The sequence below is a fragment of the Ornithorhynchus anatinus genome, chromosome 1, assembly GCF_004115215.2.
Source record: "Ornithorhynchus anatinus isolate Pmale09 chromosome 1, mOrnAna1.pri.v4, whole genome shotgun sequence".
NCBI classification, from domain to species: domain Eukaryota; kingdom Metazoa; phylum Chordata; class Mammalia; order Monotremata; family Ornithorhynchidae; genus Ornithorhynchus; species Ornithorhynchus anatinus.
Genome location: NC_041728.1, coordinates 30,776,058 through 30,800,858, shown reverse-complemented (window position 1 = coordinate 30,800,858; position 24,801 = coordinate 30,776,058). Strand labels below are relative to the sequence as shown.

At 45.0% G+C, this 24,801-nt stretch overlaps 1 protein-coding gene across 8 annotated transcripts in view; it reads right to left on the bottom strand.

Annotated features, from left to right (window-relative positions):
• Positions 1-24,801, bottom strand: part of GPHN (gephyrin) — a 684,869-nt gene that overhangs the window by 236,257 nt on the left and 423,811 nt on the right. For 5 of the 8 annotated variants that reach the window (XM_029059894.1, XM_029059899.2, XM_029059905.2 and 2 more), the window contains 3 exons: positions 21,956-22,022; positions 11,974-12,246; positions 9,684-9,791 (listed from right to left, as the gene is read on the bottom strand). In XM_029059894.1, the coding sequence (XP_028915727.1) occupies positions 9,684-9,791; positions 11,974-12,246; positions 21,956-22,022 (448 nt within the window). The remainder of the gene's footprint in view (positions 1-9,683; positions 9,792-11,973; positions 12,247-21,955; positions 22,023-24,801) is intronic. The other 3 variants (XM_029059912.2, XM_029059921.2, XM_029059941.2) reach the window with 1 other exon arrangement.

The window sequence follows — 24,801 nt, the reverse complement described above, 5'->3', positions numbered from 1 at the left end:
GAGTGGAGACTGTAGACTGGAAGCTCATTGTGGAGCGGGAATGTATCTGTTTATGGTTATACTGAACTCTCCCAAGCGCTCAGTGCACGGAGTAACTGCTCAATAAATACATAAATAAATACAGTTGAATAGAACAGATCTATTTGTAAAAAAATTTTATGTTTTTCTGCTGCTTGTGAGCAAGAACCAGGATTTTTTGAAGCGACCAAAACGCACTCAGCGGGTCCTTAAAAAAACCATCACACCACCGGCAATGTGCACTATAATTATGATAATAATGGCATTTGTGAAGCGCTTACTATGTGCCAGGCACTGTTCTACTCGCCATAACCCAGTGGGGAACGTCTGGTGGAAAATGAAAGAAGTAGGGCCGAAAAGCTACGCCTTCCCAACTCAGCGAGGCATGGTCTCAAACAGCGTGGCCGCGTCTCAGTCGGTGGATCGTTGGGAGACAAGAGCGGCAAGCATCCGACATGCGGCAATCGGGAGAGACGCTTATCGGCGTCGAGCCTAGGCTCGGGGAAGATTGGGGTGCCCCTGAGCAGAGATGCAAAACCAGCGACAGGCACCGCAAATGCCAAGTGCATCAGCGTAGCAGAGGGCGAGCTTTTCATGCACACGGTGAGGAATGCATTACTGACCTCGCTTGGGCCTTTACGGCCTCGTTCTCTCACGCGGCTAAGTTCTCAACATCAACGGCATCACCTCTGCAAACTGTTCTAGAGGCGGCGGGATGAACTGCCACCTGGGTGACTAGGAAAATCCTCCCGAGGCCATGCCCCGCCGGGCCACCGTGAGCCCTGCCTAGATCCAAGTGGCTGTTGGCTTGCTCGGAGCTCGAAGCCAGCAAGTCCCTCGCCGGGATCAGAGCGACGCGGTCGATGGAAGGAGGAGGGCCCCTGCTAATCAAACCAGCCCCGCCCTTGGGTTCTCGCACGGAGGACTTCCCGTCGGACTCGCCGGTCCAGCTCTGGGAGGCGGCCTGAGATCACGCAGAAGCTCGCTGGGACTAGACGGGACACTGAGGATCGGTTTCCATACGTACCGACGCTAGAGCCAGCTGGATTCTGAAGGGACCCTCAGCTTCTCCCTACGACTTCTGTTGGAGTCAAACCTGGGGGACTGTTGATGATGATGATGATGGTATTTGTTAAGCACTTACTATGTGCCAAGGACTGTGCTAAGTGCTAGGGTAGATACAATCCCACGTGGGGCTCACAGTCTTAATCCCCATTTTGCAGATGAGGTAACTGAAGCACAGAGAAGTTCCAGCGCTTAGTACAGTGCTTAGCACATAGTAAGCACTTAGCAAATACTCTCATTATTAAGTGACTTGCCCAGGGTCACACAGCTGATAAGTGTCCGAGCCGGGATTAGAACCCACGACCTCTGACTCTCAAGCCCGGGCTCTTTTTAACCCTGGGGGACTAATGGGGAGAAATTAGCAGTGAGCAGCATGGCGTAGTGGATGGAGTCTGGGTCTCTGAGTCAGAAGGTCATGAGTTCTAATCCCAGTTCTGCCACTTATCTGCTGTGTGGCCTTGGGCAAGTCACTCCACTTCCCTGTGCCTCAGTTACCTCATCTCTAAAATGGGGCTTAAGACTGTGAGCCCCATGTGGGACACGGACTGCGTCCAACCTGATTTGCTTGTGTCCACCCCAGTGCTTAGTTCAGTGCCTGGCACTTAGTAAGCGCTTAGCAAATACCATAATTATGATTATGATTATTTCTATGAGACAGCTGGAGGAATAGTAATAGGGAAAACAGGAGGTGGCCTGCCTCAGCTGGTCAGGCAGGTAAATAAGAGGACACATTTAGGGATCTGGAAATTCTGGGGCCTAGATTCCCCCAGAAACTTCTCTGGGCATCGAGGCCTAGCTAATGTTCATTCATTGATTCAATTGTATTTACTGAGCACTTACTGTGTGCAGAGCACTGTATTAAGCGGTTGGGAGAGTACAATATAACCATAAACAGACACATTCCCTGCCTACAGCAAGGTTACAGTCTAGAGAGGGAGATAGACATTAATATAAATAAATAAATTACAGATAGGTGCATAAGTGTCGGGTGGGCTGGGCGGGGAGATGAATAAAGGGAGCAAGTCAGGGTGACATAGAAGGAAGTGGGAGAAGAGGAAAAGCCTATTGGAGGAGAGGTGCCTTTGAGAAGACTTTGAAGTGGGGAAGAATAATCGTCCGTCGGATAATGCCACAGGCAATCTAAGTGAGCTAGGAAAAGAGCCTGAACTACTAATATATGCCTAAAAAACCCCTAAAAAACACAGGTAGTTTCCTTGTAGTAAGCTTTATGTCGGTATCCTTATGTCGGTAACCTATTCCCCAGATGGTCACTGTTGAATGGAGTGGACAATCAGTTGCGAGAGGCCGGGGGATACCACAAAGAGGCGACCGGAAGTCAGCTGGAGCATGTAAATAGAGACTGCACCTCTAGACAAACAGTTGGGAGCTTGTGACTATTTTCCATCGGCCCTCTTCTAGAACAATCCAGGAATGGAGGTATGAAGCATAAACTAAGGAAAGACATAAGCTATTGAACCTCAATGCAGCGAGAAGGCCAACGACCTATGATTGAGTCCAATTACAAATCCCTCTAGGATGAGCTGAATAATAATAATAATTTTGGTATCTGTTAAGCATTTACTTCATGTCAGGCACTGTGCTAAGAGCTGAGGTGGATACAAGCCAATCAGGTTGGAAACAGTCTCTGCCCACGCGGGGATCACAGTTTCAATCCACATTTTACGGATGAGGTAACTGATGCAGAAGTGACTCACCCAAGGTCACACAGCAGAAAAGTGGCAGAGCCGGAATTAGAACCCACGACCTTCTGACTCCCAGGCCTGTGCTCTATACACTACACCCTGCTGCTTCCTGCTATACCACCAGGTGAACTACTGTTGACCATGGCACGGTCTCTTCCGGGCACCCAGTTCCACGTCCGGTTTTGAATTCTGAATGGAAAATGGGAGCATACTGTTGCCCTAAAAGGATTTCTCAGGACACTGGCCATATCGTCCTGCAATACTGGGATAACAGGTCACATGAGGCCTAAGACCAAAGATTGACATCAAAACCACTCAACAGACCCCATGAGTTGACATTATGACAGAAGAAGGAAAGACACCATTCTCATCCTAAACACAAGAGCAAAGTCAGTTCGACCTTCACAACGTCGCTAAAATTTGCCCTTTTTCCTCCATCCACACTACCACATTAATCCAAGCATTTATCCTCTCCCACCTTGATTGCCGTATCAGCCTCCTTGCTGACCTCCCTGCTTCCTGTCTCTCCCCATTCCTGTCCATGCTTCTCTCTGCTGCCCGGATCATTTTTCTACAAACACATCCAGTCCATGTTTCTACACTCCTCAAAAACCTCCAGTGATTGCCCAGCCACCTCGGCATCAAACAGAAATTCCTTACCATTGGCTTTAAAGCACTCAATCACCTTGCCTGAATTCCTATTACCACCCAGCCCACATACTCTGTTCCTCTAATGCCAACCTACTCACTGTACCTCGATCTCATCTATCTGGCCACCAACCTCTTCCCTCATCCTGCCTCTGCAGGAATGTCCTCCCTCTTCATATCTGACAGGCGATCACTCTGCCCATCTTCAAAACATTTTGAAGGCCCATCTCCTTCAAGAGGCCTTCCCTGACTAAGCTTTCATTTCCTTTTCTCCCATTCCCTCCTGCATCGATCTACCACTTGGATTTCACCTTTTATTCATCACCTCTTCGGCCCCACTGCACTTACGAGGATACCTGTAATTTATATATATTGATGTCTGCCTCCCCCTCTAGACATTAAGCTCATTGTGGGCAGGGAGCCTGTCTATCAAATCTATTAGGGTACACCCTCTCAAGCACTTAGCACTGTGTTCTGCACACAGTACGTGCTCAATAAATATGACTGACTTATTATTTACCATGGCTCTACTGATGCCATGACCCTGGAAGAAATACACATCAATTACATTAGGTTTTATATAAAAGCTGATAGTGCTCAGTTATATATTTATGGGCCAGTAAGTCTAGCTTGGGGTGACTTTGAGTCTTGCTGATTCCCCAGTTGCTCACAGAAAATTTCTGATGATTGATGAAGCCAAACGAGCTAGTAATATTGTATTCTCCCTTCAAGATCTCTTAATACTACAGTCTGGAGAGGTAGACAAGAATGGTCTTATTTTATGAGAATGCTAACAGAGCTGGAGAGTTCCAGAAGCTGGCTTAGGAAGAATAAATCTGTGACATACCCAGCTATGAGAGAACAAATTCACTGCCTCAAAAAAGAAAAAAAAGATATTGAAGGGAGCTATAAAATCCTGAAGATATGGGGGTATGGCCTTTTCCTTCCCATCAAAAGCATTCACTCTGTAGGAAAGACATAAAAGAACAGATTAGGGAGTGCATACCAAGAGCTCAAGGAAAAGGTTTGAATACAAACAGGGCCCAGAGCTGGTAACGAGGTTCCGTATTATAATCGTATTAGAACTTTGTCTGAAGTGACTTTCTGAAATGGAAACTTAGTGAATAAGTATGGTTTTAAAGAGCTTACTATGCGCAAAGAACTGAACTAAGTGCTGAGGTAGAGACAAGACAAGCAGGTCAAACACAGACCCCGTCTCACATGGGGTTCACACTCTATGGGGGGAGGAGGCCTGGTATTGAATCCCCATTTTACAGATGAGGAAACTGAGGCCCAGAGAAGTTAAGTGACCTCCCCGAGGTCACACACAGAGGCAAGTGGCAGTGGAGGGATTACAACTCAGATCCTCTGAGCCAGGGCTCTTATGTTTAGGCAAGCTGCTTAACTGCCAACCACTTACCTCTAAATTTATAGATTATAATAATAATAATAATAATAATAATAGTAATGATGATGGTATTTGTTAAGCGCTTACTATGTGCCAAGCACTGTTCTAAGCGCCGGGGTAGATACAAGGTCATCAGCTTGTCCCACATGGGACTCACAGTCTTAATCCCCATTTTACAGGTGAGGTAATTGAGGCATAGAGAAGTTAAGTGGCTTGCCCAAGGTCACACAGCAGACAAGTGGCGGAGCCGGATTTGAACCCACTTCTTCTGACTCCCTAGCCCGGGCTCTTTCCACTAAGCCACGTTGCTTCTCAGCATCACATAACTACATCACCATATACGAGCATTTCCAGTTAGGTGTGTGTTGTAAGAAGAACGATACCAAATTTTGCCATCGTGTTCGAGCCAAAAGGCATAGTGAAAGCCTGTGTAACGGCACAAATGAGTTTGTGTATAGATGGATATATGTTCCTTCTACTTCTTATCATTTAAATGTTTTAAAAAGGATCACGGATTGAAATTATTTGTCCAGCTCTTTGAGGAACGGTGTTGTATAAATTTCAAAACATAACATAAATACCAAAAACAAACCCTTGCTTGCTGTCACACTGGTGATAATAATGATAATTATTATAATTGTGGTGTTTGTTTGGCACTTACTTTGTGCCAGGCCCTGTTCTAAGCACTGGGGAAGATACAAGATAATTGGGTTGGATGCAGTTCCTGTCCCACATAGGGCTCACAGTGATAATCCCCATTTTACAGAGGAGAGAACTGAGGCCCAGAGAAGTGAAGTGACTTGCCCAAGGTCACAGAGCAGACAAGTGGCGGAGCCAGGATTCGAACCCAGGTTCTTTTGACTCCCAGGCCTGTGCTTTATCCACTAGGCCACACTGCTTCTCATCCATCTTCAGAGAGCGGCTGAGGGAATGCAGGGGGAGGGAAAGATGAAGGATGTTTTGTAAAGTACCTCCATGTGCAGAAACACATAATATCCTGGTGGGTCAATGAAACAACTTTTTAGGTGTGAAATCAAGGGGGGAATACACTTCTACGTGGAGGGTGGCAGGAGAAAAAGCCCCAGGACCACACAACTATGAAGTTTTGACTAAGTATGCCTTCATAGTCTTGTCTTGTCTTATACCGTTGAGTCATTTCCAACCCACCGCCACACCACGGACACATCTCTCCCAGAACGCCCCGCTCTCATGCCTTCATAGTGCATAGCTGAAAATCATACAGTGATGGATTATTAATTAATGGGAAGGGACTATTCCATTATGTCCTATATTAAAACAAGTAGAACGAAAACAAAACAAAAAAACCTAAGGAAATTTCTTTTTCAACGTTTGAGATAAATGATTTTATTTTCTCTTTGCATTAGAGCCCAGATTACCTTCCAGTAATGTCTTCTTGATGTCACTCTGACCATAAAAAGGCAGATATTTGGGGAGTGAAATGGCCCAGTTGTTTTTAGCCATATTGCTTTTGTTCAACAGTTGAAGAAAGAAAGGAGGAGAAGGCAGCAACTTAATATTCTTCTTGTTTCTGTTGAACCATGAGACTACGGAACATCTGGTAGCTTTAAGAAAGGGCGTAAGACTCAATTTCCTGGCCATGCTCTGTGTGTGTATTTAGTTTCCTCTTTCCTTGCTTTTAACTAATGAAATGCATCTTTTGGGAGCTCCCAAGTGTATGTGCTTCAGTGACTCGAAAGTTTATTACCAGGCACTGACCTTGCCATCTTAAATTCTATAATTTTTTTTTTACAATGGCGACTATTATTAGCAACCACACCAGCCAGAGCGATCTCCATCAGGAGCAAGGTTGCTCTCCTAAAGTCTAGGTGTGAGGAAGGTGGGAAATCAAGAGGCAAATCTGAAAACAGTGAAAGGCATTATTAGAAGCAATCAAGGTGCTTACTATGTGCAGAGCACTGTACTGAGCACTTGTGCTTAAAGGACATTGCGCTGAAAAGTATTCTCTTTAGGAAGCAGTACGAAATACACGTCTGTCTCGTGTAGCTTAAGATTTCACTATTGATAGCACTGGCACCTATATAACACCGATGCATCTGTGTAAATGTTTTTTATCCCCCAGTCCAGAGCTGGTAAATATGACGTTTTACAATAAACTCTAAATGCTTACTAACAGACCCCCTCCTTATCACCTCACATCTGCATAGAGTATATCCTCTTTTTTGTTTGCCTCAGTTCAACTCTTGAAACATTAGGTTGGGGTATTTTCTTTAATATCAATCTCCCCTATTTCCGTCTCTCTACCCCTCAATCAAGGAATTACCACCCTTTCTTAAGAAGAATCAGGATTCACTGGGAGAATGAGGGGTTTATGAAAGGAAAGGAATAATTCACCTGACCTTCCCTTTCTAAAATGAAGGAACACACTCATTAATCTTGTATCAAGGAAGGGAAAGCCTGAAAGTAGCAGCTAAATAGTATACAGGGGTCAACCAGGAAAGGCTTGGGAGCAAACTGAAATCACAGTACATGCTAATCCTTGGACAGTTCCATGCAGGAAAAGTGAGTAAATGAGCACATCTCCTCCAAGAGGCCTTCCCGACTATGCCCTCATTTCCTCTTCTCCCACTTCCTTCTTCATCACCCTTATACTGAGATTTGGACCCTTATTCACACCCCCTCAGCCCCACAGCACTCTTTTAATCAATCAATCACATTTATTGAGCGCTCACTGTGGGCAAAGCACCGTACTAAGCACTTGGCACAATATAAGAGTCGGTAGACACATTCTCTGCCCAAAGTGAGCTTACAGTCTAGAGGGGAAGGCAGACACTGTTATAGATAAGTCAATTATGGATATGGACATAAAGGTTGTGGGGCTGAGGGAGGTGGTGAATAAAGGGTGCAAATCCAAGGTCAAGGGGGATGAAGAAGGGAGTGGGAGAAGAGGAAATGGGGGCTTAGTCAGAAAAGTCTTCTTGGAGAAGCTGTGCCTTCAATAAAGCTTTAAAGATGGGGGAGACTGATCGTCGTCAGTACGAAATGAAGAGGGAGGACATTCCAGGTCGGATGCAGAGAGGTAGGACATGGGCGAGAGGTAGGTGACAAGATAGATGAGACTGAGGTAGAGTGAATAGAATGGCATTAGAAAAGCTAAATGGGTGAGCTGGGTGGTTGTAGAAAATCAGGGAGGTAAGGTGGGAGGGTACAAGGTGATTGAGTCCTTTAAAGCCGACGGTAAGGGGTTTCTGTTTGACGGGGAGGCGGATGGGCAAAGTGGAGGTTCTTGAAGAGAGGGGAAATATGGACCGAATGTTTTTTAGACAAGTGGTCCAGGCGACACAGGGAAGTATGGACTGGAGTGGGGAGAGAAGGGAGGCAGGGAGGTGAGCGAGGAGGCTGAAGCAGTAATCAAGGCAGGATAAGATGAGCACTTAGATTAACACGATAGCAGTTTGATGGAGAGGAAAGGGTGGATTTTAGCTGCGGAGGTTGAACTGACCGGATTTGGTGACAGAGAGAATATGTAGGTTGAATGAGAGTGATCTATCGAGGATAACGTCGAGGTTACGGGCTTGTGAGACGGGGAAGATGGTGGTGCTGTCCACAGCGATAGGAAAGGCAAGGGGAGGACAGGGTTCAGGTGAGAAGATAAAGGGTTTGGTTTTGCTAACTTTGAGGAGTCGGGAGGATGTCCAAATAGAGATGTCCCAAAGGCAGGAAGAAATGCGTGACAGCGGAGACCAGGGTCGGAGATGTAGATTTTAAAGACATTTCAGTTGTATCTACCCATCACTGCTTTTTCCTTTTCCTCCTCTCCTTCCTGTTTTTTCCTCCTTCCTCTTGTCCCCTCCACTTTATAGTCTTCTCAGCTGCTCGAGCTGAGTTTCTTTAGCTGAAAACTGACCTTGAAAACTCTTTTCATATTACTCACTCTCCCCTACTTGGACCCCTTCTGGGTTTCCCTATTCAGCTAATTACCTAAAAGGAGAAATTTCTCTGGGTGTAATTCTTTAATGTCTTTTGACAACGTTTTTCTTCTCTAGTTGGGAAGCCACATTAAACGCTCTCCTTTTGGCTGTGAATCAAAGGGTCAGTTATTTGTGTGAAACGATAAGCTGAATAAATAGAAAAGGAAATCTCCAGGAGAAAAATGCAAAAATACGACTAATACGCTAATAAAAATGAAATCTTAACTAATGCTAGTTACCTGTGAATTCCCTCGACCAAAAGATACTAAAGTAAATTTTAAGACTCTAAAAGTGATCACTCAAAGGGAAAATTACCATTGGGCTGGATAACTTGTTTTATGCTGGATGAAAATGCCGAACACATAGAAACAGGCTTCAAAGCAACGACAGTTTTGGTAGCATCATGGAAGAACCTAATCATTACAAACTGAATCTTAATCCTAGAATGAAATCCTTGACTCTAGGAGAGATCTATTAAATGCCTTGTCCTTGAGAGAATACGTTCAATGGCACTGATCACTTTATAGAAAAACATGATATATAGTTGTTAAAATCCAGCACATTCCATTTGAGAATATGCTTAATGGCACGTATCCCTTTACAGAAAAACATACCATCGTTTATTTGTTAAAATCAAATGCGTGCCATTTGAGAAAACGCTCAATGGCGTGGATCACTTTTCTAACAAAACATACCACTCTGTTGGAATCAAACGTGTACCATTTGAGAATAGGCCCGATGGCACGGATCACTTTATAGAAAAACATACCATCGCATATTTGTCAGAAGCAAATGCATTCCACGGTTATGCTAAACATCGGGAGAGGAGACAGGAAAAAGTATGCTTGCAAAAAACATTAACGACAAAGCCTCTTGTAGGTGGTATCTTACCCGTCCTCCTGCACAGTCTGTTGCATGATGGGAATAACTGATGAGACCCGGGATGGGCGGTGTACCATGGGCCATGATAACAGCAATACTGGAATAGGATGGATGCTTCTAATGCACAACACATAACAGCTATGAGTACGGTGACAGGAAACATGACATGATACAAGCAAAATAACTGGAAAGAGACAGAGGTGAAAACAGATGGGACAATGAAATGCCAACTTCCTACACGCTCAGATAAGCACAATCAGTTTAGACCCTTGCTTTGGCCTTTATGGGCGAATTAACAGGTACAATTAGATACCTCGCTCTAATTTTATTCATCGAGCTGCAAATGATGGTGGATAATTAATCATCCCTACTTTCTACTGTTAGAGGAATACAATGAGGGCTTTTTTTTTTTTTTTTTTTGCAAATAAGCAGGTGACAGGGTGATAGTCATTACTTATCTCCGGGCAGCTCTTCCACTCTCGTCTTTATAGTGAGATAAGTCAAATGTGCCTCTGCACAAATTGAATCATGTCTGACCTATCCAATGTGGTCAATGGCAAGAAAATGATAGGTCTTGCATCATCCTGGCAGCCCCCAGAAGTGTTAGAATGAAATGGCATTCGGCCAGTCGGCAGCAGCCGGAGGAAGCAGCGAGCCGGCTGGCAAGGTCCCAGATCCCGTGAAATGGCTCATCAGCAAATCCAGGCGGAACTGGGACCCACCCCCCCCACTCCCACAGGCCTGAGACGGCTTGGGGCGGGTCTGAGGTAGCCCGAGGCGTGGAGTTTGGGTCTGCTCCAGGAGAGCTGCTCTGGTTGGAGCCATTCTTGGGGGCTCCTCCTGGCAAGGCCCCCAGAAATCTAGGAAACCCCCAGGTGAGTAGCTTGCTTTGGGGCCCGGTGGCCTTTTGTGCCGATTTTTTGACCTGCAGAGTGGCATTTGCAGAGAATGGGATGGTGAGCTGTCACCTTCTCTGCCCCATCCCCTGGTTCAGAGCTCTTTGGGCTGCTAACTCAGCCCTTCAGGGAGGCCAGGGACAACCCGCTGTCCTTCCCGTTCAGAGGACTATGTGGAGGGGAGATAGGAGGCACAATGAAGCGGTCGTATCCAGTACTTACCTCTTTAAAAAAAAAACCAACAACGAACAGCACCCTGATTTTGGGCTGGAACAGATCTCCCAGCGCTTAGTACAGTGCCTGGCACACAGTAAGCGCTTAACAAATACCACAATTATTATCTCCCTCCACTACCCTGGCTGGGCCTGTCACCCTGCGGTTTGGGTTTGAAGGGTTCTGGGCCAGGCCCAGGGCTCGGGGGAGATTCGACGTGGGCCACGTTACAGTGAAAAATACCAGAGTGGTCGAATGAGATCTGGGGGTGAAGCTTAGTCATGCGACAGGAAAAACACAACTTCTCAAAATGCGCAGAATGAATTCAGGAACACATGAATGCACTCTTAAAGGAATGGCAAAGGTCAGAATGTTAACATGGAGATACAGGTACAGAATCATCGAGCAAAGTCATTCACTTCATATTTTATGACATTTGATATTTAATCCATCATTGTCTTTTCTCAAACCAAAGGACATAGGACATGTACAGGAAATATCCAAGGATAACTGAATCAAATTATTTTTGTGACCACAATAGTAAAATAGTAATAGAAAAGGTTAATTATGTTGTTTACTTTTTAGAACTGACTGAATGATGAAGCACTGAATAGTTATAGCAGATCCAGGGGGCTGAATTTGGTTTCATTTGGACAGTTCCGGGGTAGTATATACCATTTGTCTTGTTTTAGCATCATCCTCTAAAGAAAGAAGCTCTTTCTTTCCAGGAATGATCTTAAAATATCCACTGACTGATAAGTCTGTCCCTCTCAACAATCTGGAAACTCCAGCCTGGAAATTATCCCCAGATGACTACTGATCATATAGATCTTTTGGGCATCCACAGAATGGTCCAGAAATTATTGCTAATGTTAGCTTTAGAAAAGATAATGGTGAAATCATCCATCTGTCCAATTATAACCAAGATACTCAACCGAAGATTGAACAAAATAGTCTTGGCAACTACTCAGGGAACCATTAATGGCTACTTGGGGTAGGTGAATGTCTGGGGAGAGTTCTGAACTAGAGTTAGATCTGATGAACACTGGCACTTTTGAAACGTGTCTTAATGCATTTCTAACTTTCTGACTCACCTACCATTCTAAGAGATTGTTCGCTGGCCACAGAGCAGTGGAGAGAACCGGAGAGAAAAACCAAAAGGGTCTCCCCTTTCAGTCAAGCACGCTCACCTTGGCTGCGATAGCGGCCGCAGTTATGTGTGATGAGGAGCTATCTTCTGTTGAGGCCACCCCACTGTCCTTCTTCTCTTCCTCTTCTTCCTCACACTGGACCCCTTTATCCTCTGTCTGCTTATGGGGGCTGGTAGTAGGAGGAGGGGAAAGGGGAGGTGGCGGTGAAGGCAAATCTTCCAATTCATCATGTACCTCCTTAACTTTTACGATGGCATCTCGCAAGAGGTCGATGGCGTGAGGTAGGGCTGGCAGTATGAACTGAAAGCATTCCTGGACAAAAGAGGATGGAAAAACATCATCAAGGCACGCTGTTCAAGCCAACAAAATGACCATTTCAGTCTTCCTGAAGTGTTGGGATTTGTTCTGGGTTCCCCCCCGCCACAATTTGGCATATGAACGGCAAGACATGTTACCCATCAAATGAAATGTGCGGTTTTCAGAAGGGTAATGGGAATGAGAAGGTTTTGTCCTTGGAAACGTGTCACTTTTATGGTAAAAATTACCCTGTTTGGGATGTGAAGCGAGAGTCTGAAAACCAGCAGATATTGTCAGTTTCTGAATTGATCTCCCGCAGCCTTAGCATGTACTCCATGTTGTTAAAGTTCAAGTGAACAGGAATCCAAAAGTGTACTGGGACAGAAAAGGGAGGCTCAAGTTGATTTTCGCATTTTTGGTCAAGCAGGGCATTCAAGTGATTCCAAATCTCTCTGTATCCAGAACCAGGATGCTAAGCAGCACCAAGAAGCAACACTGGATAAAAGGGAAGCAGCGTGGCCTAGTGGATAGACCATAGGCCTGGGAGTCTGGAGGATCTGGGTCCGGCTCTGCCACATGTCTGCTTTTCGACCTTGGGCAAGACACTTCACTTCTGTGCCTCAGTTATCTGTAAAATGGGGAATAAGACTGTGAGCCCCGTGTGAGTGTGTCCAACCTGACACAATAACCATCCTAGGGCTTAGAACAGTGCCTGGGACATAGTAAGTGCTTAACAAATACCATAAAAAAGTGGTGGGGGCGGGAGGGCATTCCAAGTGGTGGACTATAAGGACAGAATTGCAAAGCTTCTCACGGAAAATACTGTACTTTGTTATTCATGAGCCAAGGGATCAGTGAATCCATCAATGCTATTTATTGAGTGCTTCCTATGTGTAGAGTGATCACTTAAACACCTGGTGAGAAGGGGATTGATTTGATTCACTCTGGGAGATGAGACACGATTCTCTAGAGAAGCAGCTTGGCTTAGAAGACATAGCGCGGGCTTGGGAGTCAGAGGATGTGGGTTCTAATCCCACCTCCCCAACTTGTCTGCTGGGTAACCTTAGGCAAGTCACTTAACTTTTCTGTGCCTCAGTTACCTCATCTGTAAAATGGGGACTAAAAGTGTGAGCCCCATGTGGAATAACCTGATTACCCTGTGTCTACCCCAGTGATTGGAACAGTGCTTGGCACATAGTAAGAGCTTAACAAATACCATCATTATTATTATTATGACACTACAAATGCAGCACGCTTTACAGCAGATGTCTCTTAGCACTCTCCTTTTATTAAGGGGATATATACTAACATGTTTTAGGCCTGTTAGGTAAAAGGAGGGCGGAGGCCCTTCCTGTACATTCCTTCCCATGGCACCTCTGATCATATACGGCCCGATCAATCAATCAATCGATCGATGATCTTAAGCTTAGTTTGTGCCCAGCACTGAACTAAATGCTGGGGAAAGTATGATTATTAACAAAAATGATAATGACGATGATGCTGATGGTATTTGTTAAGTGTTTACTATGTGCTGAGCACTGTTCTAAGTGCTTCTGGTACTTCTTAAGTGCTTACAATTTGCCAGGCACTGTTCTAACTGCTAGGGTGGATACAAGTTAATTAGAGTGGACATAGTTCCTGTCCCACATTGGGCTCACACTCTTAATCCCCATTTTTTACAGATGAGGTAACAGAGGCACAGAGAAGTTAAATGACTTGCCCAAGGACACACAGGGGATATATGGCGGAACCGGGATTAGAACCCATGACCTTCTGACTCCAAGACCCGTGCTCTATCCATTAAGCCTCACTGCTTCTACAGAATGGGTAGAAACAAGAAGCAGCATGGAGTCAGAAGGACCTGGTTCTAATCCCGACTCCATCTCTTTTCTGCTGTGTGATCTCAGACAAGTCACTTAACTTCTCTGTACCTCAGTTCTCTCATCTGTAAAATGGAGATTAAGACTGTCAGCCCCACGTAGGACAGGGACTGTGTCCAACCTGATTTGCTAATATCCACCCCAGCGCTCAGTACAGTGCCTAGCACATGGTAAATGCTTAACAAGTCCCCTCCTGCCTCCACACCCTCCTCCACCCCTCCCCACCAAAAAAAAAAAAAGCAATTCCTGCCCACAATGAGCTTACAGTCTATAGCGGGTGATGGACATTAAAACAGATTACGGACGGGGAAATAATAGAGTTTTAGAATATTTATACAAGTACTGTTGAGCAATAGTGACTATGTGTGTGTTTAAGGGATACAGAGGCCACGGCGGAGTCAGTTTAGTTGGAGAGGGAGGATAAGGGAAATTAAGTACTTAGTCTGGGAAGGTCTCTTGGAGGAGATGTGATTTTAAGAGAGTTTTGAAGGTGGGGAGAGTGGACAGTTGACCAATCAATCGTATTTATTGAGAGCTGCTATGTACAGAGCATAGTACTAAGCGGTTGAGCGAGCACAATATAACAGAATTGGTAGACACATTCCCTGCCCACAACCTGGAAGGGGAAACAGTCATTAATAGAAATAAATGAAACACGGTTAAGTGTATGAGTGCTGTGGGGCTGAGGAAGGGGTGGAAAAGGGGAGCAAATCCAGTGCAAGGGAGATGCAGAAGGGAGTGGGAGAAGAGGAAAAAGAGAACTTAGTCAGGGAAGGCCTCTTGGAGGAGATATGCCCTCAATAAGCCTTTGAGAAGCAGTGTGGCTCTGTGGAAAGAGCCCGGGCTTAGGAGTCAGAGGTCATGGGTTCTATTCCCGGCTCTGCCACTTAGCTGGGTGACTTTGGGTAAATCACTTAACTTCTCTGAGCCTCAGTTCCCTCATCCATAAAATGGGGATTAAGACTGTGAGCCTCTCGTGGGACAACCTGATTACCCTGTATCTACCCCAGCACTTGGAACAGTGCTCCGCACATAGTCAGCACTTAACAAATGCAAACATTTTATTTGAGTGTGCAGAGAGTGACTGTCAGATATGAAGAGGGAAGGCATTCCAGGTCAGAGACGGGACAAGGGCAAGAGGCTGGTGGCGAGACAGAGGAGACGGAGGGATGGTGAGTAGGTCAGCAGTAGAGGAGCCAAGTGTGTGGGATGAGTTGTAGTAGGAGAGCTGTGAGGTTAGGCAGGAGGGGGCAAGGTGACTTAGTGTTGTTTACAGTAAGGGGTTTCTGTTTCATGCAGAGGTAGATGGGCAACTAGTGGAGGTTCTTGAGGAGTGGGGAAAACAAGGACTGAACGGTTTTGTAGAAAAAAGATCCGGGCAGTAGCGTATAGTATGGACTGAAGTGGGGAGAGACAGGAGACAAGGAGGGCAGCAAGGAAATTGATCCAGTAATCAAAGCGGGATAGGATAAGCACGTGAATTAATATGGTCGCAGTTTGGACGGAGGGGAAAAGGTGGATTTGAGCTATGTTGTGAAGGTAGAACAGACAGGAGTTGGGGACAGCTTGAATATGTGGACTGAACGGGAGAGATGTGTCAAGGATAATGCCAAGGTTGTGAGACAAGGAGGATAGTGGTGCTCTCTGCAATGAAGAGAAAATCAGGGATAGAAAAGGGTTTGGGTGAGAAGATACGGACTTGTTTCAGACATGTTAAGCTTGAGGTGTTGGCAGGACATCCAAGTATGGATGTCTTGAAGGCAGAAGGAAATGTGAGATTGCAAAAAAGGAGAAAGATCAGGGCTGGAGATGTAGATTTGGGAATCACCCACATAGAGATGGTAGTTGAAGCCACGGAAGCAAACAAGTTCTCCAAGGGAGTGGGTGTAGATGAAAAATAGAAGGGTGTCGACCAACTCTGTTATATTTTACTCTCCCAAGTGCTTAGTGAGCGCTGGGCACACAGTAAGTGCTCAATAAATACAACTGATTGACTGATTCAAGGGGACCTAGCACTGAGCCTTGAGGGACTCCCACAGTTCCGGGTTGGGAGGCAGAGGAGAAGCCCAAAGGAAGAGACTGAGCATCCAGAGAGACAGAAGGAGAACCAGGAAAGGACAGTGTCAGTGAAGCTTTGGTTGGATAATGTTTCCAGGAGAAGGGGGTGGTTGACAATGTCGAAGACAGCTGAGAGGATTAGGATGGAGTAGAGGCTGTTGGATTTGGCAAGAGAACATCATCTGTGGCCTTTGAGAGGATGGTTTCCGTGGCATGAAGGGGGCAGAAGCTGGACTGGAGGAGTCAAGGAGAAAAATGGAGGGGAGGAATTGGAGATATTGGATGCAGACAACTTCCTCCAGGAATTTGGAGAAAAAACGGTAGGAGGGAGATGGGGTGATAACTGGAGGGAGTTGTGGGGTACAAGGGAGGGGTTTCTTATGATAGGGTAGACATGAGCATGTTTGAAAGTAGTCTGGAAAAATCCAGTGGAGAGTGAACAGTTGAAAATGGTGGACCGAGAGGGGGGAAAAAGGGAGAGGACAAACTCTTTGACAAGGTGCAAAAGGATGGGAAGAAGAGTTGAAGAAGCAGTAGGAAGAAGGAGGGACTAGAGAGGAGTGGGAGAAATTTTAGGGAGATCCTACCAGGTGGTTTCAATTTTCTCAATAAAGTACCTGGCCAGGTCATTAGGGGCAAGAAATGGGCGGGGTGGAGGGCAGGGGGTTTGAGGAGGGAGTTAAGTGTCTGAAACAACTGGAGAGGGCAATGGGCAGGAGAGTTAATAAATGCAGAGAAAATTGCTGCTGGTCAGAGGAGAGGGCAGAGTTAAAGCAGGCATATCTGATACCTGGATTTCTGCCAGTGGCATTCATCGGTTTCTGCACAGGAGCAAAGGAAGCAGACTGTGAAGGTGATCCAGGACTGTGGGTTGGTGGTATGAGAGAGGTGAAGGGTGCAGAAGCAGCTTGGCTCAGTGGAAAGAGCATGGGCTTCGGGAGTTAGAGGTCATGGGTTCTAATTCTGGCTCCGCCACTTATCAGCTGTGTGACTTTGGGCAAGTCACTTAGCTTCTCTGAGCCTCAGTTACCTCATCTGTAAAATGGGGATTAAGACTGTGAGCCCCACGTGGGACAACATGATGACCCTGTATCTACCCTAGTGCTTAGAACAGTGCTTGGCACATAGTAAGAGCTTAACAATACCATCATCATTGTTATCATTATTATTATTATTATAGGAGAGCGATGGCTTTGAGTTCAGAAGAGAGGGTGGTAGTGAGGGTGTCAATTTGATCGTCAAGGGAAGTACAAAGACACGATGACTTGAGAAAATCGGATGGGGTCAAAAGACTGGAGGTGTCTGTAGCGGAACAGGACAGATTTGTGAGGGGGGGCGTGTGGGAGAGAAGACGGGTGAGGTGGTTGTGGTTGGTTGGAGGGATTTCAGAGTTGGTTAGGGTACAGTTTGTACAATGACTGGAGATGATGAGATCGAATGTGGGTCCAAGTTGTGAGTGGGTGAAGTGGGGTGGAGCCGGAGGTGGGTGGAGTTGAGGAGTGATAGAATGATGCAAAGAGAGTTAAGAAAAGGGAGGGAGTTCCAGGCCTGAGGGAGAACATGGAAAAGAGTTTGTGATGGGATAGAGGAGGTCGAGAAGAGAGTAAGTTGGTGTCTGAGTAGCGGAGTGTGTGGATTGTAGTAGACCAGCAAGTTTAGGTAGGAGGAAGAGATAGCTGATTGAGTGCCTTAAATCAGTCAATCACCTGTATTTACTGAGCGCTTATTGTGCATACTGTGTATGAAGTGCTTGGGAGAGTACAATATAACAGCATTTGTAGACATTCCCTGCCCACAATAAGCTTACAGACAAAAGATGGAGTCAGACATTAATGTAAATTAATGCAGAAATTACAGTTATGCACATAAGTGTTCTGGGGCTAAGGGACTTAGTTGGGGAAGGCCTCCTGGAGGAGATGTGCTTTTCATATGGCTTTGAAGGTGGGGAGAATGGATGACCGCCAGACACGAAGAGGGAGGGAGCTCCAAAGCCAGAGGCAGGACGTGGGCAAGGGGTCGGCAGCAAGAAAGATGAGACTGAGGTAATACTACTACTAATAATGATTGTGGTATTTGTTAAGCACTTAGTCTGTGCCAGGCACTGTACTAAGCACTGGGATGGATACAAGCAAATCGGGTTGGACACTGGCCCTGGCCCGCATGGGGCTCACAGTCTCATTCCCCATTTTACAGATGAGATAACTGAGACACAGAGAAGTGAAGTGAGTTGCCCAAGGTCACACAGCAGTCAAGTGGTGGAGCCAGGATTAGAACCCATGACCTTCTGACTCCCAGGTCTGTGCTCTAGCCACTACGAGGTGCAGTGAGTAGGTTGGCACTGGAAAAGTGAAGTGTGTGGGCTGGCTTACAGCAGGAAATCAGAGAGGTAATGTAGGAGGGGGAAAAGTGATTGAGGGCTTTCAAGACAATGTTAACGAGTTTCTTTTTGATGCAGAAGTGGATGGTCAATCCCTGGAGGTTCTTGAGGAATGGGGAAACACAGACTGAAAGATTTTGTTGAAAAATGATCCGGGCAGCAGAGTGAAGTAAGGATTGAAGTGGGAGAGACAGGAGATAGAGAGGTCAGCAAGGAAGATGATAAAGTAATCAAGATGTGGTCTAGTGGATAGAGCACAGGCCTGGCAGTCAGAAAGACCTGGGTTCTAATCCTGGCTCCACTACTGTAATAATAGTAAGGGCTTACTATGTGCCAAGCCCTGTTCTAAGTGCTGGGATAGATACAGAGTAATCAGGTTGTCCCAAGTGGGGCTCACACTTTTAATCCCCATTTTACAGATGAGGTAACTGAGGGACAGAGAAGTTAAGTGACTTGCCCAAGGTCACACAGCAGACAAGTGGCAGACTCGGGATTAGAACCCACATCTTCTGATTCCCAAGACCATGCCCTTCCCGCTGTATGACCTTGGGCAAAACACTTAACTTCCCTGTCCTTCGGCTCCCTTATCTGTAAATGGGGATTAAGACTGAGCCCCATGTGGGACATGCACTGTGTCCAATCTAAATAGCTTGTATCTACCCAGTGCTTAATACAGTGCTTGGCCCGTAGTAAGCGCTTAACAAATATCATTAAAAAAAAGGCAGGAGAGAATAAGTGCTTGGATTAACATGGTGGCCATCTGGAGGGAGAGACCAGATCTGTGGCCAAGAGAGGGCTTTTTAAGATAGGGGAGACATGAAAATGCTTGAAAACCACTGGAAAGAGCCACTGGAAAGTGAGCGGTTGAAGAAGGCAGTCAGGGAGGGGGCAGTTGCTTTAATAAATTGAAAAGGGATGGGGTCAGAAGCACAGGTGAAGTGGACAGAATTTGAGAGGAGGCAAGAGATCACCTATGGAGAGACTGCTGGGAAGGATGGGAGAGTTGAAAAGAAGGCTGGAGGAGGAAAGGACGGGAGAAGAGTCCAGAGCTGAAAATATGCCAGGCTATTAGCTGGCATACCCCCTTCCGCATCCTTCCCCTGGATAGTGGTTTCTTGGTCTGAATTGAATCCCTCCTCAAGGCCAATACCAAAGGGAGATTGCCCAGATGCAGGCAGGGAAGACTAAGGGTTAACAGAATTAGGCTCTTTAACTCCATGTGGATTGATTGCCACTGATTTTGAGAGAATGGAAACTAAGAAAATGCAGCATTTCATGTACAAATGAATTAGTTCAAAAGGCAAGTAGGCACTCATTAAAATACTAGGCACAAAGAAATCTTTGCTTGACTCTCACAATAAAATTCCCTAGAAGATCAAGGTCTCCTCCATTTCCCCTAGTCAAGCAGGAAGCACTCAACTTCAAAGAGAGCCTTTACAGGAAGCCAGATAAGTAAGAGGACCATAGTTGCTTTATTTCTTCAGCTCAGGAAACAAAATTGTCTATGCAGCCTCATTCTCAATTGTTCTTTTCCTAAGTGTCCCAGCTGAAGGAGCTGAAAACTAGAACAAGGCTTTTTCCGGAAGCCAGCAAGGGTCAGAAAATCAATTTGTGAAAATATCACCCAGCATGGATGGCTATTTAGCCCTATTTTTTCCTTATCAGAATTAGCTCAAATTTACCATGTACCTCATCTCATAAAATGAATAATATCACCAGAGACCCTAAATAATTCAGCACCCCAGAATGTTCTCTGGGTTATGGGATGTGTCATACCTAAATCAATTTCTCTCATTATCAGTGTGCACTGATCATTTTTTGAATTCTAGGTAGTAACTCTCAAGAATACACTATAGAAAGTGGTTAGTTTTGTTAGGCACTCACTGTGTGCCAGACACTGTTCTAAGCATTTCATTCATCCATTCATTTATTGATTTATTGAGCACTTACTGTGTGCACAGCACTGTGCTAAGTGCTTGGGAGAGCACTGGGGTAGATACGAGCTAATCAGTTGGACACAGTCCATGTCTCAAACGGGGCTCACAGTCTTAATCCCCATTTTACAGATAAGGTAACGGAGGCCCATAGAAGTGAAGTGACTTAACCAATATCACACAGCAGAAAAGTGGCAGAGCCGGGATTAGAACCCAGATCCTTCTGACTCCCAGGCCCGTGCTCTATCCACCAGATCACACTGCTCCTTAAGAAAGCTTGTGGCTTTCTTAATAAAACCTTTAATGCAACCTAGGAACAAATGATTATCTTTCAAGCTCATTTATATTTTGCTTTTTATCAACAAAAGATTGGTATATAGACTAAAAATCCTACATCTGAAAAACCTAACTTTGAAGGAAATTTCCTTTGAAATTTAAAATTAAAACAGTGTAACTTTCTTACATTCTTTCCTGGATCATTGCCTAATCCCGAGTCTCATCATTAGGCTAGCAACCTCCTAGGAATTATATATTAAATTAGATAATGAACAAACTCATTTTCTTGGCTCCCCAAAATGAAATTCAATAGAGAAAAACAGCATAAAATGGAAAAGTAAATTTCATTTGAAAAAGCTCTTTCAGTTTTAGCGTTACAGAGAGTGATTTGTCATATTACTAAGACATTTTTCTTCCCTGTCCTATTCTGTTTTTAGAAGAAGAATGTTCTCTGTGCTGTTCTTCATTTGGTACGGCCATTTTCCCGAAAAACTCAAGGTCCAGAGTGATGAATGATCAATGAAAGCTCTTAGCCACCTGTGCTAACTTTCCATTTGAGTCCAGAGACATAAAAGGGGCAGGGATTTGGGGAAGTGTCCTCATAGTCTTGGGTCAGAAAGTTACCATTTGAAATCATTTGAATCCAGATGGGAAATTTGGAAATCATGTCAGTGATCCGGGATAAGTAAGCCTCAGACTCCGGCTCCAAAAGCCGAGGAGGTGATCACCCCACTGAGTTAGCACCTTTCCATCACTCAATAGTATTTACTTAGTCCCTACTCTGTCCAGAGCCCTGAACTAACTTCTTGGAAAAGTAGAACAGTTAGTAGACATGATCTTCACAGAGTCGAGGGAGAGGAGGAATGGCAAGTGTTTGGGAAAGTGAAGTGGCTATTTGGATGGATAGGAAGGGGTGGATCTGGAAATGTTGTAGAGGAAAACCTGCCGGGATTTAGCAACAGCGTGAACATGGGAATTGAAAGAGAGGGTGGAGTCGAGCACCGAGGTTGTAGGCTTCAAAGACAGGAAGGATGGTGGTGTCGTCAACCATGATGGGACAATCACATGGTTCGAGGGGGGAAGATGAAACGATCCGCTTTATACATAGGGAAAGAGATGCCAGTGGGATATCCGTGGAGAGAAGTCCAGGAAGCTGAGGAATGTAGAAAACCTATTTCCCTCCACTCCATGTTGCTTACCTGTGACCCTTTCTTGCTACCTGGCAGGTTGATTATGAGGGTTTTCCCTCGGATTCCACACACGGGTCTGAAAGAAAAGAGAAAGGGGATTAAGACTATTTTGTAAAGTCTCTTTCTTCTAGAATCAATCCAGTATTGAAGGGCACTGCTCCACTTTATCCTTGAACAAATGTCTTACAAATAAAATCTCTGTTCAATTTGACAAATTTCAGACTATTTTGGTTCTAAAGCCACCAATAATGAGAGAGGTGGCCCATGAGTACTGTGTGTCTCTCCTTCGCTGATAATCAAAGCAGTCACTGCAAGTTTTATAAAACAAAAAAATAGATTTCTGATTTAACTACCTATAAGGAATGGATCTGATGCTCTGAGCATGGCTCAGTGGAAAGAGCACGGGCTTTGGAGTCAGAGGACATGGGTTCGTATCCCAGCTCTGCCACTTGTCAGCTGTGTGACTGTGGGCAAGTCACTTTAACTTCTCTGCGCCTCAGTTACCTCATCTGTAAAATGGGGATTAAGACTGGGAGCCCCACGTGGGCAACCTGATTCCCCTGTGTCTACCCCAGCACTTAGAACAGTGCTCTGCACATAGTAAGCGCTTAACAAATACCAACAATATTATTATTATTATCTTTTGCTTCAACTAGCTTCCCGCCACCCTCTGGAACGGTCCCTCTTCAATATGAGTCCGCATCGTTGTCCTCCTCTCTTCACTGTTAGTCAATCGTATTTATTGAGCGCTTACCGTATGCGGACAACTGTACTAAGTGCTTGGGAGAGTACAATATAACAATCTATCAGGTACGGTCCCTGCCCACAACGAGCTTTCAGTCTAGAGTTCCAGTCTGCACTGCTATTGATTCCAAGAATGGAGGCATGAGTGCCCAAGGGTAAGTACCCTTAGACTACTCCTCATATCTCCAGCGTGCTTCGGAAGCAAACTTTCCTGGAACCCGGATCTAGATTCCGTGCACACTGATAATCATAGGCTGGAAGGGGCATTCCGTTGCCCAGAGAGGACTGTACACCTAATAACAATAATAATGATAATAAGAATGTTATTTGTTAAGAGCTTACTATGAGCCAAGTGCTGTTACTAAGCACTGGGGTAGATACAAGATAACCAGGTCGGACACAGTCCCTGACCCACGCTGGGCTTCCAGAAAGATGGTGCTTGAAAGACCATTAGAGAAGGGACTTTTAGCCTCCTTTGTGGAAACCTCTTTCAAGGTAACAGTGTTGGCTATCCAGAAACTATCCTTCGGAGTTAATATGAAACATTCTGCACTGACCCATTTCCTCTTGCACAAAGAAAGGTTACCGACCTTCATTCCCTGTTTTGACACCTCTCTTCCTCAGGTGTAGTAGTTACAGTTTCCTTAAACTCTTCCTTTCAGATCTTAGTTTCAAAACTTTTTTTTATCTTCATGGCTCTCCTCTGAGCCCTTCAGAAATTAGCCCAGTTCCTCTTTACTACTGAGTTGGATGAGAAAATCGCTCCAGAGTCACATACAAGTGTACTCAGTTATGAATGTTAGTTCTTGGCTGTTTCATCTTTGAACAAGTGTGCTGTATCCCTGTCTCCTAGCTCATTTGTTTATTAATAATACAACAACCAGAATTTCCAGTGCACCTTTCTTTCCAAGAACTTAGAATGTTTTTGCATCTATTTTCTTATCCTGACAACCTCCCCTCAAGGTAGGGAGAGACATGTACTATAATATCTATTTTATATGCGGGGAGAGAGAGGTGCAGAAAAATTAAGTGATCTCTGCTCCGTGATATCTATTTCTTTTCATACAATCCAGTCCTAGCAGCTCACATTTGTACAGTGCATTTTGTACTGCTTTGGTGTCCTATCCCATAAGGAGTCAACATCATAGAACTAGGAGAAACTAGTCTACCTAATATAGTTCACAGAGCTAGGTGCTGACTACACCTTGTATTCAAGACTTCCTTCTTTAGAACAGTCACAGTCAGCAGTTGGTTTTACAATCATAAGTATCAGGTCTTCCAAATAATGATAATTATTATAGTATTTGTTAAGCGCTTACTAAGTGCCAGGCACTGTACTAAGCGCTGGTCTGCCTAGAGGTGTAAGTGACCATCTCATGCCACTCCAAGGGCCCCAGAATCAAAAGCTCTTTGCCGCCATCTGCATATAGGCCCAACAATAATAAATGTAATGAAGAAAAAGAGTCCTACAGTTCACCAAGGAAGAACCAACATCTGACCAAAAATTACGATGGAAAATTTCAGTTACTCAAATTGGTACTGGTGACTAGAACAAGGAAAAATAGTTACTATTGGAATTGGCAGATTAAACTGCAAAGGCCTACATTTACTCAGTGAATGTGTCAAACCTATTTCATTACCGCTAACATTATCTTCCACCTATTAAAGAAAAACATCTTGGCTGCACCCAAACTTTAAAGAGGGGCATTCCTAGCTCCGTCGCTAGATTCCACTCTTTGTGGGAATCAAAAGGACCTGGGTTCTAATCCTGGCTCTGCCACATGTCTGCTTTGTAACCTTGGGCAAGTTACTTCACATCTCTGGGCCTCATTACCTCATCTGTAAAATGGGGATTAAGAGTGCGAGCCCCATGTGGGACAAGGACTATGTACCATCTGATTATCTTGTGTCTACCTCAGTACTTAGAACAGTGCTTGATACACAGTAAGTGCTTAACAAGTACCATTATTACTATTATTATTATTACTGCTATGAGGCTGGGAGGGTTGATGAATAAGGAAGTCAGGGTGATGATGATGATGATGGTATTTGTTAAATGCCTACTATGTGCTGAGAACTATTCTAAGTGCTGGGGTAGATGCCAGGTTGTC